Source organism: Nannobrachium achirus, assembly GCF_963921795.1.
Source record: "Nannobrachium achirus genome assembly, chromosome: 1".
NCBI lineage: Eukaryota > Metazoa > Chordata > Actinopteri > Myctophiformes > Myctophidae > Nannobrachium > Nannobrachium achirus.
The window spans coordinates 84,055,832-84,071,644 of record NC_137810.1 but is presented as its reverse complement, the minus strand read 5'-3'; the positions used below and the strand labels follow the sequence as shown (position 1 = coordinate 84,071,644).

Here is a 15,813-nt window from a genome sequence, read left to right as displayed (position 1 = left end):
TGATTAAAATGTGTTATTATTTTTTTTACGGTATATACCACCCCTCCAGACTGGAATGAAAATTCATTCTGAATGGATATTCAATTCCATTCTGAGGTGTTTACATGAGCATTTTCATTCTGAATGAGCAGTCATTCTGATTACAAGTGGAATATACCTGCCCATGTAAACGCAGCCAATTGTGTCTATCTATCTATCTATCTATCCATCCATCCATCCATCCATCCATCCATGTATTTAACACTGTAATAAGAGTAATCTTACCTTTGTACCACATATTCCATTGTCTCTGTACAGAGTCTTTTGTCAGGTTGGTGGGAGGAACCAGTAACTGTGCTGGTAGACTGGAAGTGAAACACCAGGGAGATTGGAGACCAGGGGCTGATCTTGTGTCTAACTGGAACCTGAGGTCATCATCTGTAGTGTGTAAACACCTGAACTGTGGCCCTGCTATTGACACAAAATGGATTTCTGGTTCTGAACGTCAACCTGTATGGTGGATTACATCTTCCTGTAATGGTTCTGAAGCTTCTCTGATGGAGTGTGTAACTATGCAGCCTGTTAGTTCTGGGGACAGACTCGAAGTGATCTGTTCAGGTAGCAAACAATGAATTCAATATTCTGTCTCTATCTATCTATCTATCTATCTATCTATCTATCTAGATCCTGCTCTCTCTAGCTCTCATGTTAAGTCTTCATCTTGTCCAGAGATCTTCCGGTTCCAGTTCTCCCAGTGTGGCAGACCTGAGCCGGGTGATACGACCAGGATCGTGGGAGGCAGTCGCACTCGTCCTGGGGATCATCCATGGCAGGTGTCCCTGCAGCGCAGAACCACTGGATCATCAGAACCATTCAGACATGCATGTGGAGGCGTCCTCATTCAGCCCTGTTGGGTCCTCACTGCTGCTCTCTGCATGTAAGCTGCATTAAATTTATGGTAATATTTACTGCCACAATTTAGTTTTTAATTTGCACGGATCATGCACGGCCATGCACAGATCATGCACGGCCATGCACAGATACTGCACCTTGTGTGTGCATTAGGGATGCAAAGATATACCGGTACGGATCATAATCGCGATACAAACGTGCGCGATACGAGTGAATCGGTTCATTCAGGGTGGATCGGTACAATTGACGGCTGGAATCGTGATGTATCGTATCGTGAGTCTCTGGATCGGTACATTCCACGGTTGGATCGGTTTTTGCATATAGTATTTCATTCTATACTGTGTTTCCGAGGCGCATTAAATGCCCCATCAGCCCTCCCCCCAAAAAGCACTTGTAGCGACTCAAAAAGCACTTGTAGCGACTCAGTGGTCGAGATTCACATCCCTAGTGTGCATGCCGTTCACAGCTTAAAAAAAGAAAAAAAAGTCCAACCAGTTCCTTTCCCCTCCATCAGGTGCCCCTGCTGGCCAGGGCTAGGCAGTATAGGGACCATGATTACTGCATGTTTTTGTGAGGGTATCTACCTTAGGAGACACAGGGAGAACATGCAAACTGCACACAGACAGGCCCTTTCGCCAACCCCACCTATTATGGCGTGTTCCCTCCTCCGTGTCATTGCTGATGACAAGGAGGAGGGAACACGCCCCCAGTGCCCACAGCGGGAATCGAACCCAGGACCTTCTAGCTGTGAGGCGACAGCGATACCAACTGCACCACCGTGCATTCATGAGATTAGTGATGTGAAATAAAATCGAAAATCAACGCGATTATCGACTCATGCTCACCGCGACTCAATAAATATATATATATTATTTTTTCTTTACGTTTTTCCCCCAAAAATGTTTTAATCGCTTGTTCAAAAATGTTATAAGCGTTAATGTTTTCCAAAAGTGAGAGGACCGCTGTGTGTGTCTGTGTCAGAGACGAGTGCATGCCTGTGCATCACAGATTCGCATGCATGCGCTAGTCAGGTCCGCGGACTACTGGTTGAGAAAAGTGCACGCCCCCCCTGGGATTAACTACAGCCATCCGCAGGACTTTTATTTTTAAATATACGATACCTACCTGCGTACTAACGTTTTCGGCGATGTTCTACGAGGCTGGATGACACATTGTTGTGTGTGCCCCTGTAATGTGGGGACATCTCACCTCGATATAAAATTGCATATTTTGGCGCAAGGTAAGACATACAGTATGGCTGTCTTTTTTCTCCTTTGTGTGCGTGTGTGTGTGTGTGTGTGTGTGTGCGTGCGTGCGTGCGTGCGTGCGTGCGTGCGTGCGTGCGTGCGCGCGCGCGCGTGTGAGTTATAGGTGCTTCTTGGTCTACCTACGTTCTTTTTCTTAGATTACTATTTCTATGCATTTGATGTTGGTGTATTACCTTGCTTATTGTATATCGCTCTGAACAGTGGTGCAATGGTGATTCAATGTTTGGGGGTCGCTTATCTAAAGACGTCCCGCAAACACCGTTCAACACCTACTATACAGGTCTATTGATATGCATATAGGCTCGTTTCTTTGTTAAAACATGCTGTAGTGACACTAAGCATTAAGCGTTGGCGAGGTGTGAACATGGGGGGTTTTGGGATGAGAGGCGAGACCCCTGCTTAGAACTATCACTGGCTACTACAACACTGGCTCTGAAAGCATCCGCTAAATGCCTAAAGTGTACATTGTGAGTGTGTCAGGGTTGCCATGTTTGCTTATTATAAGCAACGTTGGGCTTATCTTTCTGGTGGCTGTGTTTTCTTTTTTTTTCTTTTTTTTTTGGGGGGGGGGGGGGGGTCTGTAACCTCATCTCATGCAAAGCTATGGTGTTTAGAGCCATAATAAAATAAATACATTGAAGTTGTGTCGTGTGTGTGTGTGTGTGTGTGTGTGTGTGTGTGTGTGTGTGTGTGTGTGTGTGTGTGTGTGTGTGTGTGTGCGTGTGTGTGTTGGGTTGCCATGTCTGCTAAGCAACTTTGGTATTACTTTTCTGTAATGTTGCTTGTAAATATTGGTAGTTGCTGGTTGCTTTTTTTTGGTCTGTTATGGTGTCGTATTTGTTGAATTTGTACTGCCAATAAATCTATGGTGTTTAGATCCATAGTAAAATAAATACATTGAAGGTGTGTGTGTGTGCGTGCGTGCGTGCGTGCGTGCGTGCGTGCGTGCGTGCGCTCGTGCGTGCGTGCGTGCGTGCGTGCGCGCTCGTGCAGGGAGGGGTGGGGGGCACTAAGCTGAGGTCGCCCTGGGGCACCTCACAGGGTTAAAGGGACTACAACATGAATTTACATTTTTCCAATTTTTATGTATTTTCTTGGTGTCCCACCAGCAACTTCTATCCTCACAAAGTCCTATTTCTGACCATTGTGTCTTTCTCAGTTTATGGGCAGATCTATGTTAGCATGTCTCAGAACGGCCCTGATTGTGAAAGGTCAGATTTGTGATGTCACAAGGCCTGAGAAGGAGGCAGGAGGAGCTGGGAGAGGGTTGGGGAGGGGTGGGCAGGCCTGAGAAGGAGGCAGGAGGAGCTGGGAGAGGGTTGGGGAGGGGTGGGCAGGCCTGCTGAGCAGGAGGTGGGGAGGAGTGTGGGGCCAAAACTGGCTCAATAGCGCAGTCCTCCCACTCAGGACAAGGTGGTACTGCAGCTGAAAGCCAGGCAGAAATGACAGGGGCTCTGTATTCAGGAGTGGTGATTTAGCCTCAAACCTTTTCAAAAACGTTTTTGGGACACAAACAGTGTTATATAAATTATTTTTAAATGCTTGGTGTAGGACCTTTAAGCTGGCCCTGGCTACAACAAAAACACAAAACAATCGTATTTTACTCAAGACATTCTGAAATAATGTGCAATGCCTTACCAGCAGAAACTTGGGGGAACATTACCTTATGACCACAGAAAGTTTGTTATAAGCTTTCTTCTAACAGAAATGTCTTAATGAAATAGCCTTAATGAAATAGACGCGACAACGGATTTGACCGCAATTCGGGACACATCAATGGTGAACACATCACAAAGGACTTTGATTTAAACAAATAGTGGTGAGCAGCACAAATTGCTGTTTTGTCTGTGTCTGTGTAGTTAATAAATGGCAGAAACATTTACAATACGCTGTCAGTTGGGGAACTCTCGCTTTTTCGAACGGCCATCATTTTGACTTAGGGTTAGGTTTTAGGGTTAGGTTTAGGCATATTTTTACTGGTGTTAGGGTTAGGGTTTAGGTTAGGTTTGGCTAATAAGGTTAGCATTCACCAGCGTCGGCAGGTTAGCATTTCACCAGGTTAACATTCACCTGCGTTGAAAAGACGTACCGTCAAAAGGATGCTATGTCGGAATGAATCATCTCATCAATAACGCACAGCTGTCCACTGCACGCAGCGGACGGGAGAAGTCCTACTGTAAGTGATCGCATTCTATCATATTGTACCTAGTGGGGGCTATGGTCTGTAGTCGCGTCTAATCACAGCGCGTCTCAGCTCGTCTCTGTCTGGCAGTGGTGGGTGTCGGTGTCTGTCTGCACTCTGCATGTGAGTGACACAGGAAGATTCAGGACTACGCTCAGTTCTAGCCAATGTTGCAGTGTTGATTCAACACTCTAGCTGCATAAAATAACGCAAAATAACAGAGTAACACTCCATGTAACGGTAACAGAGTTACTGAATTTAAAAAAAGAATGCGTAAGAGTACTCGTAACTGAAAAAAAGAACAGTGTTACAGTAATTATAGTTACTTTGTAACGCGTTATTGACAACACCGGTCCCGATTGATGTGAAACTGTGCACACACGCTCCCTGGAGGCCAAAGCTGCTCATTGTCCTTGTTGGTGGGATGTGTTCACTAGCACATCCAGCCCTGCAGTCTCAATTGAAATGATAAGGATTTGAAAGATTCATGACTTTTATTTAACATAATGTTTGTTCAGTGACAGGTCAAAGGACATGCAGGTGGTGTTGGGGGGAGTATACCTTAAGAGAAATGAAGACTCTGACCAGGTCATCCCTGTGTTGAGAGCCATCGTTCACAAGGATTACAGGCAAACAAGGGACCCTGATGGTCATCTCCTCAGTGTTAATTGTGACATTGGTAAGGCCATGAATTGATTAACTCTCAAGCCAGGTGTTACATTTATTTCATCTCTCTGTCTTTTATTGTGTCTGTGGTCCTTTGAGTGTTTTACACTCTGGTAACATGTTTAAATACCACAACTGGAGTTGGACACACCCCCTGTGTTATAGAAAATGCCCTGTAGATTGTCTGAATAGGTTCTTATTCACTGGGAGTGTGACAAATAAATGATCAGAACATACATCTGCAAATATTTCACATCAACAATGAATTTTGTGATAACACACAATTGATGCTTTTATTTGCTGTGAAACATTGACCTTGTAAAAAATAAAACAATTACGTCACTATATTGTCATGTAATATTTGTATTCAGCGTGGATGGACTCAGAACAGAAGCAGCAGAATTCTTAAGGTCAATATATGCTCCTTCTGACGAAGACGAGTTATGACATCTGAACTAGTTCAACTAGTCAGAACATCTGAATTGACACCCCATAGCCTTCACTGCCATAGTCAACATGTGCTTTGAGAGTCTGGTTAAAGGACTCGTATGCCCCGTGCTTTCCCCCACACCAACAGCCTGAGACCCTACACCATCAGGGATTTCTACAGAGGGACAATAGAGAGCCTCCTGACAGGCAGCTGTATGGACACTCCCATACTCCCATACTATTCGGAAGCAGTGACGATTTCTCCCCATTTACCCTCACACACTGTTGTCTCCCCCCTAAGTATGACTCCAACCACTGCATTTAAAAATATACTGTGTATTTACCCATCAACTTTAAAATATATATTGTTTTTAATGAGACATGCATTGCAATTACGCTCCCAAATCCACATTATTGCCTGTTCTCGCTTACTGAATGAGTCCCGTTCAGCGCATCCAATCTCAAGCATTTTGCAGTGCCGCTTAGGCACGTGCACACATAGACATCAAAGGGGGCTTGAGTCCCTGCCCTCTTATCCGTCTGTAAAAAGTGCCCTCTTCAGACCATGAATGCATTTATTTTTACTATGGTAAAAGAAATGCAAATGTCACCTTTCCATGCCATACCTGAAGGCTGCATTCAAGATAATTGTCCACCAAAAGGCCCTTTTAGAAATGTCAGCCCCTGCCTCTCTAACATTCTCTGCACGTCCCTGCTGCCGCTGAAGTGAAAATCATGGAGTTTTTTATTTATTTGGGAGGTGAAACGCAAACAAAGGCCACCTGGAAGATGGAGGTTAGACGTCATTTAGCCTATATGGAGCATGTTTCTGGACATCATATGCGGGGACGGGCGACATAAAGTCGGCAAAAATCTGTCTATCTGCAACACAAACGCACCGACGCACGCGAGCCAGCTGAGTCTCCTCTCAGTCTGTGATTACTCTGGTGGGGCAGCCGAGAGCGGAGGAAAGTTTTGTGATGCGAGCTGTGGAGTCGTGGACACTGACTGGACAGTAACACTCTCACTGGATTGTCACTGTGATTGTTCAGCTGGGGACTGAGCTGAAAATCTAACTGTTCTGCATGACGCACAGGGCACGCAACCCCCCGCAATAGCTCTCACCTCTCGGTCCTCGGAGCAGCGGCTGAGGTGCACTGCTGCTGCCCTAGTGTCTAGGCTATTAGTCTAATAAAAAAAAATTGTAAAAAAACATTAAAAAACATTAAAGCATTATCATTATATAAAGCATCGGACACAGTTCGGGCCAAAGACCTGGCCAGATCGGGTCCATTTCCCTCGATTCCATTTCGGCTCGGCTCCCATTTTTTGGACCCGTGCTACCCTCTACTCTACACCTAAAGTTTTTGTAAGGTTCTTGGTTTACCTATGATCCTAGATTACTGGGCACTTGATGAAACTTGTGTTTACCTTGCTTACTATAAATTGCATCTGCTAAATGTCTGAATTGTAAATTGTTGTCAGATATGCAATATCTAATGCATCATTCTGTGTGTCAGCTTTACTTCAGCTGAATGTCACCAACGGTCCTCTCTGTGCCATGGAAACCCGCTATGTTAAAACTGCCTGTCTGCCAAAGCAACCGTTTCCTGATGGCCAGGTGTGTGTGGTCTCTGGATGGGGCAGCACTGGTATGTATCTATCTACTCATTACCATCTGAATCACTGGTATGTATACGTATCTACACATTAGCACTGAGCTTAATAACTGCCACTGGTATGTATCTATCCACACATTACCATCTGCATTTATTTAAGAAAATAAAAACAGTTGGTTTCTGCCTGCCTGTTAGATACCTAGGATTTGACACAGAACGTGACATTATGTAACACATAAACATGTTCCTGGGTCATCTATTTCTCTCCATTCTGTAATCAATCTATTCCTTTACCAATGGAAACATAAGATGGCATGTGTTTTGTAAATAACATTTTGCAGCGTGTGTCAAGTTTTCTTCTCTTTGTCTCCTCTGCCTCTCTGTGTTCTTGAAACTCAGGGAATGGCAAACTTTCAAACAGACTGTTGAAAGGCAAGGTTCCCTTGATCTCTAATCAACGCTGCGCGGCTGCCCATGAAGACCGACTGGATCTGAACATGATCTGTGCAGGATACGTGGAGGGAGGAGGAGATCACACCTGCGGAGTGAGTGTGTGTGTGTGTGTGTGTGTGTGTGTGTGTGTGTGTGTGTGTGTGTGTGTGTTTGTTTATGCTTTTTTATGTCAATGATGTTTAAGTCCATTACATTCTAAACTACTGGCATTGAGGAGCATGATCACATGACTGACTGAGGCTCAATGAGATCAGAGTGATGGAGAAATCAGACCAATGGCTGGCAACTAGAGATGCACTATCGGCCACATATTGGTCTATATTTGCTGTTACCGGTCAACATCGATATTGGCAAATGAAACATAATATACAGATGGCAGTAGCCGATATTTATTAATTAAATGTTTATTATCTGTACCTATCAAGCTGTTGTATGTTGTTAATAGCATACCAAGTTGGAGTATGTTGGTTATCTGTAGCGTACCAAGCTGTAGTATGTTGGTTATCTGTAGCCTGAAGAAGGCAGCTTGTCTATCCGAAACGTTGGTTTCTAACTCTGTCTCCTCCTAATAAATGTGCATCGGCAGCTACGAGTGTGCGGCTTTACTCTTTTTTTTTCTTCATTTGTATGGTTATATGTAGCCTACCAAGCTGTAGTATGTTGGTTATTTGTAGCCTACCAAGCTGTATGTTGGTTATCTGTAGCCTACCAAGCTGTATGTTGGTTATACTGTATGTAGCCTACCAAGCTGTATGTTGGTTATTTGTAGCCTACCAAGCTGTATGTTGGTTATACTGTATGTAGCCTACCAAGCTGTATGTTGGTTATACTGTATGTAGCCTACCAAGCTGTATGTTGGTTATACTGTATGTAGCCTACCAAGCTGTATGTTGGTTATACTGTAGCCTACCAAGCTGTAGTATGTTGGTTATCTGTAGCCTACCAAGCTGTATGTTGGTTATCTGTAGCCTACCAAGCTGTAGTATGTTGGTTATCTATAGCCTACCAAGCTGTAGATGCTGAAGTTATTTCTTATAATGAAGCTGTATCTGTTTCCCTGGCACAAACAACAAAACAACAAAAATTGGTATCAGCCATCGGCTAAATTGTTATTTTAAACATTGGTATCGGACAAAAAATTCCATATTGTTGCATCCCTGCTTGCAACGATAGGCCTTACTTCAGGCATAAATATATATATATATATATATATATATATATATATATATATATATATATATATATATATTAATCCTGCAACGATAAATGAACCGATATCGAACCGTTCGATACGGGGGTCTCGGTTCGGTACGCGCTACGTACCGAACGACCGAACGATAATTAATTATATATATATATCAGCAGCCCGCAGCTGCTCCTCCTCCTCCTCACACACACAGATAGAGAGAAACGTGCATGCGTGCACTCAGCTGCACCCTATGAGCTGCACTGACCAGATGAGAGACAGAGAGAGACGCTGTTTTGGGGGTGGGATTTCTTTTCACGGGTGATGCTCATGTGAATCATAACTCGGTTACACTTGGATGGAGAAGTTGTATTGCACTCTTTCTTGGCTATGGAGAAACATATTAGCACTCTTACGCACCGAGAGGATATCTCTCTCTCTCACACACACACACACACACACACACACACACACACACACACACACACACTCTCTCTCTCTCTCTCTCTCTCTCTCTGTCTGTGTCTGTCCCTACGGAGCACTGTCTGTGGCTAAACTGGCTACTTAGCCTAGCGTTAGCATTAGCAAGCTATCGTAGCCGGCAGCTACTACTGTCAGACTAGGGTTGCCACCTTTCAGAAATTGAAATAAGGAACACCTCTTCCGGGCACGCGGTGCGTGCGTTCCGTGCGCGTGGCACAGCTGCCGGCCGGCGAAAAAATACAGTCCCAAACCCATGAAATGCATAGAATAGTTATAACTATAACACACAACATGGTATAACCTATATTGTTTTGCAGTTTGAAGTGGCCAATTGTTTCTAACATATGAATAAGTTAATTTTGTATGAAATAAAGCAATGTATGAATGATTTGAACCTGGCTCTTGTATTGGGTCACTTGGTGGTCAGTAAAGAGAAGGTAGTCAAGAAACCATTAAGTCATATACTTAAAGTTTAAAGTGTTTTATTAGCAACGAAGATTAAACATGTTTTACTTTAGGCTGAATAGGCTTCACTAGCCTAAACCTGAGCAACTTTACAGAAATAAGAGCCCAAAATACTTATAATAGTCAGATTTGGCAACACTGCATGGTATTTCCATAGGGTATTTCATCCAACCTAGCCCAACATGGCTTATATTATCAGACCTGGCAACTGCATGTTATTTTTCTCCACACACTGTAGGCTAGGTTGCTTGGCAAGCAACCTTCACTGACGCTGTCAAGCCACGGGTTTGTTTCTTCCCACTCGCGTCTGTACCTTTGTAGGCTTCTGTCCTTTTTTGAGGCGGTGGAGTATTGTCTTCAGACGACATTTTTAAAGCGCGCGCTGTGCACTGACTGTAACTCTAGGCAACGGTGATTGACAGCGACATGCAGTGCATAATGCAGACAGGGGCCGGGCTAGCAGAGAGGAGAGGAGAGGAGAGGAGAGAGCGACTGCGAGCCGCCTCACAGGCAGTCCGTGCCTCTCCCTCCTTTTGCTGTCTTTTCCTGTGTTTTATTTCATTCATTATTGTTAAATTCTGTGTTGATGTTTGTGTGACAGACCTTTATGGGGCATTTGGTTAAATACGGAACAAACCGTGTTCCGTATTGGTTCAATACGGAACGCATCTTTTAATTGTCCAATACGGAACGATTCCGTATTATATGGAACGGGTGGCAACCCTATGTCAGACTGCCAACACAAAAGCCATGGGCAGTCATAGCCTCGGGATCCAGGCAGGTCCCCAGCATAGACTGTAAAATATAGGGGGTCCCAGGCATGTCCACAGTGTGATGTTGTCTGACTCTGACTGACGATTATGTGAGCCGCTCAAGCAAGCAGCAAATCTAGCCCTCGTAGACGGTAGCCCCCTCTCACAGTGGCGTCAGTTCAGAAAAAGGTAAGGTATGGCAACATGACTAGACACCAGTCATGTTGCCATACCTTAGCAACAGGCACGATGAAAAGTACATTTTTATTTCCCCTGTAGCCAAGGTATGGCAGCTGCATACCCCTGCCATACCCAATTAGACGCCCCTGCCTTCTCACTGAGCCAGTGTAGCGAGAGACATGCAGAGGAATCTGTTGCCACATCTGATTATTATAAGCCACATTGACGTTGGGCTTGTTTTTATGTAAAGTTGCTAATTACAAATGGCGGTTGTGGTTGTGAGCTTGCAGATCGGATCAGCTATTTTCAAATAGCCAACATAGGTTTAAAGTGTTCATATGGCCTATATTCACTTCCCTTGGGTTTGTTTTCATAGACCTGGTTGCTTATTCCTCTCGCAAAATCTGGCAACAATCCTATTTTGATAATGGGGTTTTACCCAGGGGGCAAACCAGCCTTTTTTTAGGAAACCTGCATTTGCCCCGACATACAAAGTTGTCCACCAGAAATATTATCTATGACCCAGTAGGATCACAACCTATATGGACAACCCGGTCAATTTGTACAACAAAGTCCAATATGGCCGCCTCAATATTAGCCCCTATTAGTTTTAATGGGGGGTGAATAGGGAAATTTTTTAAACTGAGGGATATTTCCACGAAACTTCACAGGTTGATCAATGGTATACATATGAACATTTTTTGTATTGCAAGTTTCCATGAAATCCAATATGGCCGCCACAATATGGCCGCCATAATGTAAGGACCCAGAAAATAGGTTTTGCCTCTAACTTCTGAACCAGATGAGCTAGAAACGCAAACTTGGTGTCTATTTCATGGTGTCTGACCATGGGAGACTCAATGGAATAGCTAATTTTATTATTGGGTGTGTCTGGACTTTATTGTGCATATTTGCAAGATGGTGGACTCCCAAAATAGAGCTTTAACATAATTTCTACCATGATGGTTGACTGCTTTTGCAAATACAAGCAATATGAATCCATTTGCTAAGATTTATGGCACAGAAGGGACTTATACCTGTATTATCCTTGAGTTTGCATGTTGTCAAAATGGCTGTAAACGAGATATTATATTTCCTGTCCGATTCTACTGTATGTAGTTGTAGCAATGACTTCAGATAAAATCAGAGACCAAAACAATGTATCTTAGAAATTATTTTTTAATTAAAAAAAAGGAAATCAGGGAAATTATAATGAACACATGATTAAAACAGGCTGCATTATAATGCAAATAATTGCTAGTCACTATCACTGTCATGTGTACCTATCCTGCTGCATCTTGTCTCCAGTCCTTGGCAACGACACCCCAAGTAGCATGCAATTCCCTTCTTCGCACATGAACCGTTTTTCTGGCAGCCTTTGATACAGCTACATGATATTGCCTTGTCCATTGATATAGGCCAGGCTGGCTCTGTAGATGGACAGGGGACTGCCTTCCCATCACTGAGAGACCATCCATATTCAGTGAAGCAAGGGATGTCTGGCTTCGCGATGTGTGCAGTTTTATCTATTATGGCTGCTAGAGCAGCTCTTTTCAGGTGCAGGCCAAAGGCATTTTCTGTAGGTGGCAGCAGCTTCAACAGGGTTTATCGGTTATTTAGGAACTTGTACACTCTCAGCTTTGCCAGGTCAAAGTCCTCCGAATGGTCAGCTTTTGATGCATATACAGCTATTGTGAGGTCTCTTGCCTGATTCTTGACATCCTCTGAGAGGGAATAAGAGGAATTTTCACCAAACTCCTGAAGTGCAGGGAGATCTAGACCCATGCAGCTCCTGATCCTCAAGAGTTTTTTGCTGTCTCTGAAAACAAAGCAAACCTTCTAAGATTCCTCTGTGAAGAATGGTGTCAAAATGAGACACTTAAGTCTGCTCTTGGTACAACCCATCTTTACCTGAGTGGAGGATTTAAAGAAGAGACAAGGAGTGTGGTGATCAAGGAGGGGTGTGTTGTTGATGTCCCTGCACTAGAGTCAACACAACAGGAGGCCGACACAAGGGTAATTCTACACACCATCTACAGTGTCCAGGCTCACAAAGTTGACAGAGTTGTCATCCATGCTAATGACACAGACATCATCATCATGTGCCTATATCATGTTGCCACCCACCTCCTAGACCTTCCAGAGCTGTGGGTGAGAACAGAGCAGGATGCATATCTTCCTATCCATCACATGGTCTCAGCCCTTGGACTCGCACAGTGTCGTGCCCTGCCCTTTATTCACAGCCTGAGTGGCAGAGATACCACCAGATATCCCTTTTTCACTGGAAAGAAGGCATGGTTCAAGGCCAGCATGGGTCTAGATCTCCCTGCACTTCAGGAGTTTGGTGAAAATTCCTCTTATTCCCTCTCAGAGGATGTCAAGAATCAGGCTAGAGACCTCACAATAGCTGTATATGCATCAAAAGCTGACCATTCGGAGGACTTTGACCTGGCAAAGCTGAGAGTGTACAAGTTCCTAAATAACCGATCAACCCTGTTGAAGCTGCTGCCACCTACAGAAAATGCCTTTGGCCTGCACCTGAAAAGAGCTGCTCTAGCAGCCATAATAGATAAAACTGCACACATCGCGAAGCCAGACATCCCTTGCTTCACTGAATATGGATGGTCTCTCAGTGATGGGAAGGCAGTCCCCTGTCCACCTACAGAGCCAGCCTGGCCTATATCAATGGACAAGGCAATATCATGTAGCTGTATCAAAGGCTGCCAGAAAAACGGTTCATGTGCGAAGAAGGGAATTGCATGCTACTTGGGGTGTCGTTGCCAAGGACTGGAGACAAGATGCAGCAGGATAGGTACACATGACAGTGATAGTGACTAGCAATTATTTGCATTATAATGCAGCCTGTTTTAATCATGTGTTCATTATAATTTCCCTGAAGCTGAAGTTGTTGGAAAGCATGTGCATGTCTATGTGTGAAAGACCCAAAAAGGCAGTTGCATTCATTTCATTGAGATAATCTCTCTCTTTTTTTCTTTTTTTTTAATTAAAAAATAATTTCTAAGATACATTGTTTTGGTCTCTGATTTTATCTGAAGTCATTGCTACAACTACATACAGTAGAATCGGACAGGAAATATAATATCTCGTTTACAGCCATTTTGACAACATGCAAACTCAAGAATAATACGGGTATGTCCCTTCTGTGCCATAAATCTTAGCAAATGGATTCATATTGCTTGTATTTGCAAAAGCAGTCAACAATCATGGTAGAAATTATGTTAAAGCTCTATTTTGGGAGTCCACCATCTTGCAAATATACACAATAAAGGTCCAGACACACCCAATAATAAAATAGCTATTCCATTGAGTCTCCCATGGTCAGACACCATGAAATAGACACCTAGTTTTCGTTTCTAGCTCATCTGGTTCAGAAGTTAGAGGCAAAACCTATTTTCTGGGTCCTTACATTATGGCGGCCATATTGTGGCGGCCATATTGGATTTCATGGAAACTTGCAATACAAAAAATGTTCATATGTATACCATTGATCAACCTGTGACGTTTCGTGGAAATATCCCTCAGTTTAAAATTTTGCCCTATTCACCCCCCATTAAAACTAATAGGGGCTAATATTGAGGCGGCCATATTGTACAAATTGACCGGGTTGTCCATATAGGTTGTGATCCTACTGGGTCATAGATAATATTTCTGGTGGACAACTTTGTATGTCGGGGCAAATGCAGCACACCTTCCTTTGCCCCCTGGGTATTTATAGAGAGAATTTTAGGTTATTTACAATAACCCCCCTTTAGTTTGATGTTTTGCTAAGAATGCACAGCAGAAAATTAGTCAAGTGTAACTCCATTAGGTGCATTTGTTTTACATGCTGCTAAGAATACACCATGGAACAGTGGTTCTCAAACCTGTTCATATCAGGAACCCTCAAATTAATATGTATTTGGCAGTGGACTAACATCTGAAAATATCTTGTGCTGATAAATACAAGATTTGTTAGAATGAACAAAAATATTTAAACATTGTTAGATTTCTTTTTGAAAAAGATCTACAAGCTAGATTAAAGTGGTTAAGCTGATTTTGATACTATATACTGTATATATATATTCTAGGGCTGGGGACCCCCTGCCCTAGAATATGGGTGTTGTTGGTTGTTGAAAGTTGAAAATGAGTTTGAATACATTTAAGGGGAAAAAATCGAACCGTGAATTTTGTGTATCGTTGCAGGCCTAATATATATATATATATTATATATATATTTATATATATATAAAGAAAAAAAAAATATATATATATATATATAAAGAAAAGAAAAAAAAAAAAAATATATATATATATATATATATATATATATATATATATATATATATATATTCAACTGGTTGTCTCTACAGGGTGATGTAGGTGGTCCTCTGATGTGTGAACAGGATGGAATTCACTACGTGGCTGGTTTGGTGAGCTGGGGACCTCCCGGCACTAAGAGCAACAAGCCTGATGTCTACACCAATGTCCACAGATTTGTGGACTGGATTAAACAAGATCATGTTGAATATGATTACAATTATGATGACTACACCACCTCCATGTCTAATGATCGTATTGATTATGACTTCACTAATGATGACTTCAGACCTCCATTGAGTGACGACTTCAGACCTCCATTGGGTGACGACTTCAGACCTCCATTGGGTGACGACTTCAGACCTCCAATTGGGTGATCAGTGATAAGCAAGCATCTTGTAAAAGACAGGTTAAAGTTCACCTTCATGCAGATATTACACAATAAACAGTGTGAGGAAGCCATAATAGTGCATGAATGATACAATGTTACAACATGTATTCAGTTGATAGTAATGAATAATACAATTTTACTACATAAGTTGATGATAATGCATGAATGATAAAATGTGACATATTAAGTTGATAGTAATGAATGATGCAATGTTAATAAAAATCTAAGTTGATATTACTGATATTACATTGCTTGTGGGGTAATTGTTGAATCGTGTACACTGTTTAGGTCTTGAACAGCTGTTAAGTGCCATTAGAAAATAAATCTATAAAATGTAGAGTAATTGTAATGCTTCCTTAAAGCACTTACAAACATTTTATCAATTTAGTTCAGATTAACTATGAATAAAAGTAGATTTTAACTCACTGTTTAGTACAAGTGATAAAACAGATATTCTGACAAACATTTTATCAATTTAGTTCAGATTAACTATGAATAAAAGTAGATGTTAACTCACTGTTTAGTACAAGT

General features: G+C 42.6%; 1 protein-coding gene across 2 annotated transcripts in view; it reads left to right on the top strand.

Annotated features, from left to right (window-relative positions):
- LOC308281871 (neurotrypsin-like) overlaps positions 1–15,484 on the top strand; it is a 52,895-nt gene extending 37,411 nt beyond the window's left edge. The window contains exons 5-10 of one of the 2 annotated variants that reach the window (XM_080722200.1): positions 298–597; positions 709–916; positions 4,860–5,020; positions 6,957–7,088; positions 7,455–7,600; positions 14,945–15,484. In XM_080722200.1, coding sequence (XP_080578326.1) covers positions 298–597; positions 709–916; positions 4,860–5,020; positions 6,957–7,088; positions 7,455–7,600; positions 14,945–15,268 — 1,271 coding nt within the window. In that variant the 3' untranslated portion in view covers positions 15,269–15,484. The remainder of the gene's footprint in view (positions 1–297; positions 598–708; positions 917–4,859; positions 5,021–6,956; positions 7,089–7,454; positions 7,601–14,944) is intronic. The other variant, XM_080722201.1, reaches the window with a different exon arrangement.
- The last annotated feature ends 329 nt before the right edge of the window (positions 15,485–15,813 follow it).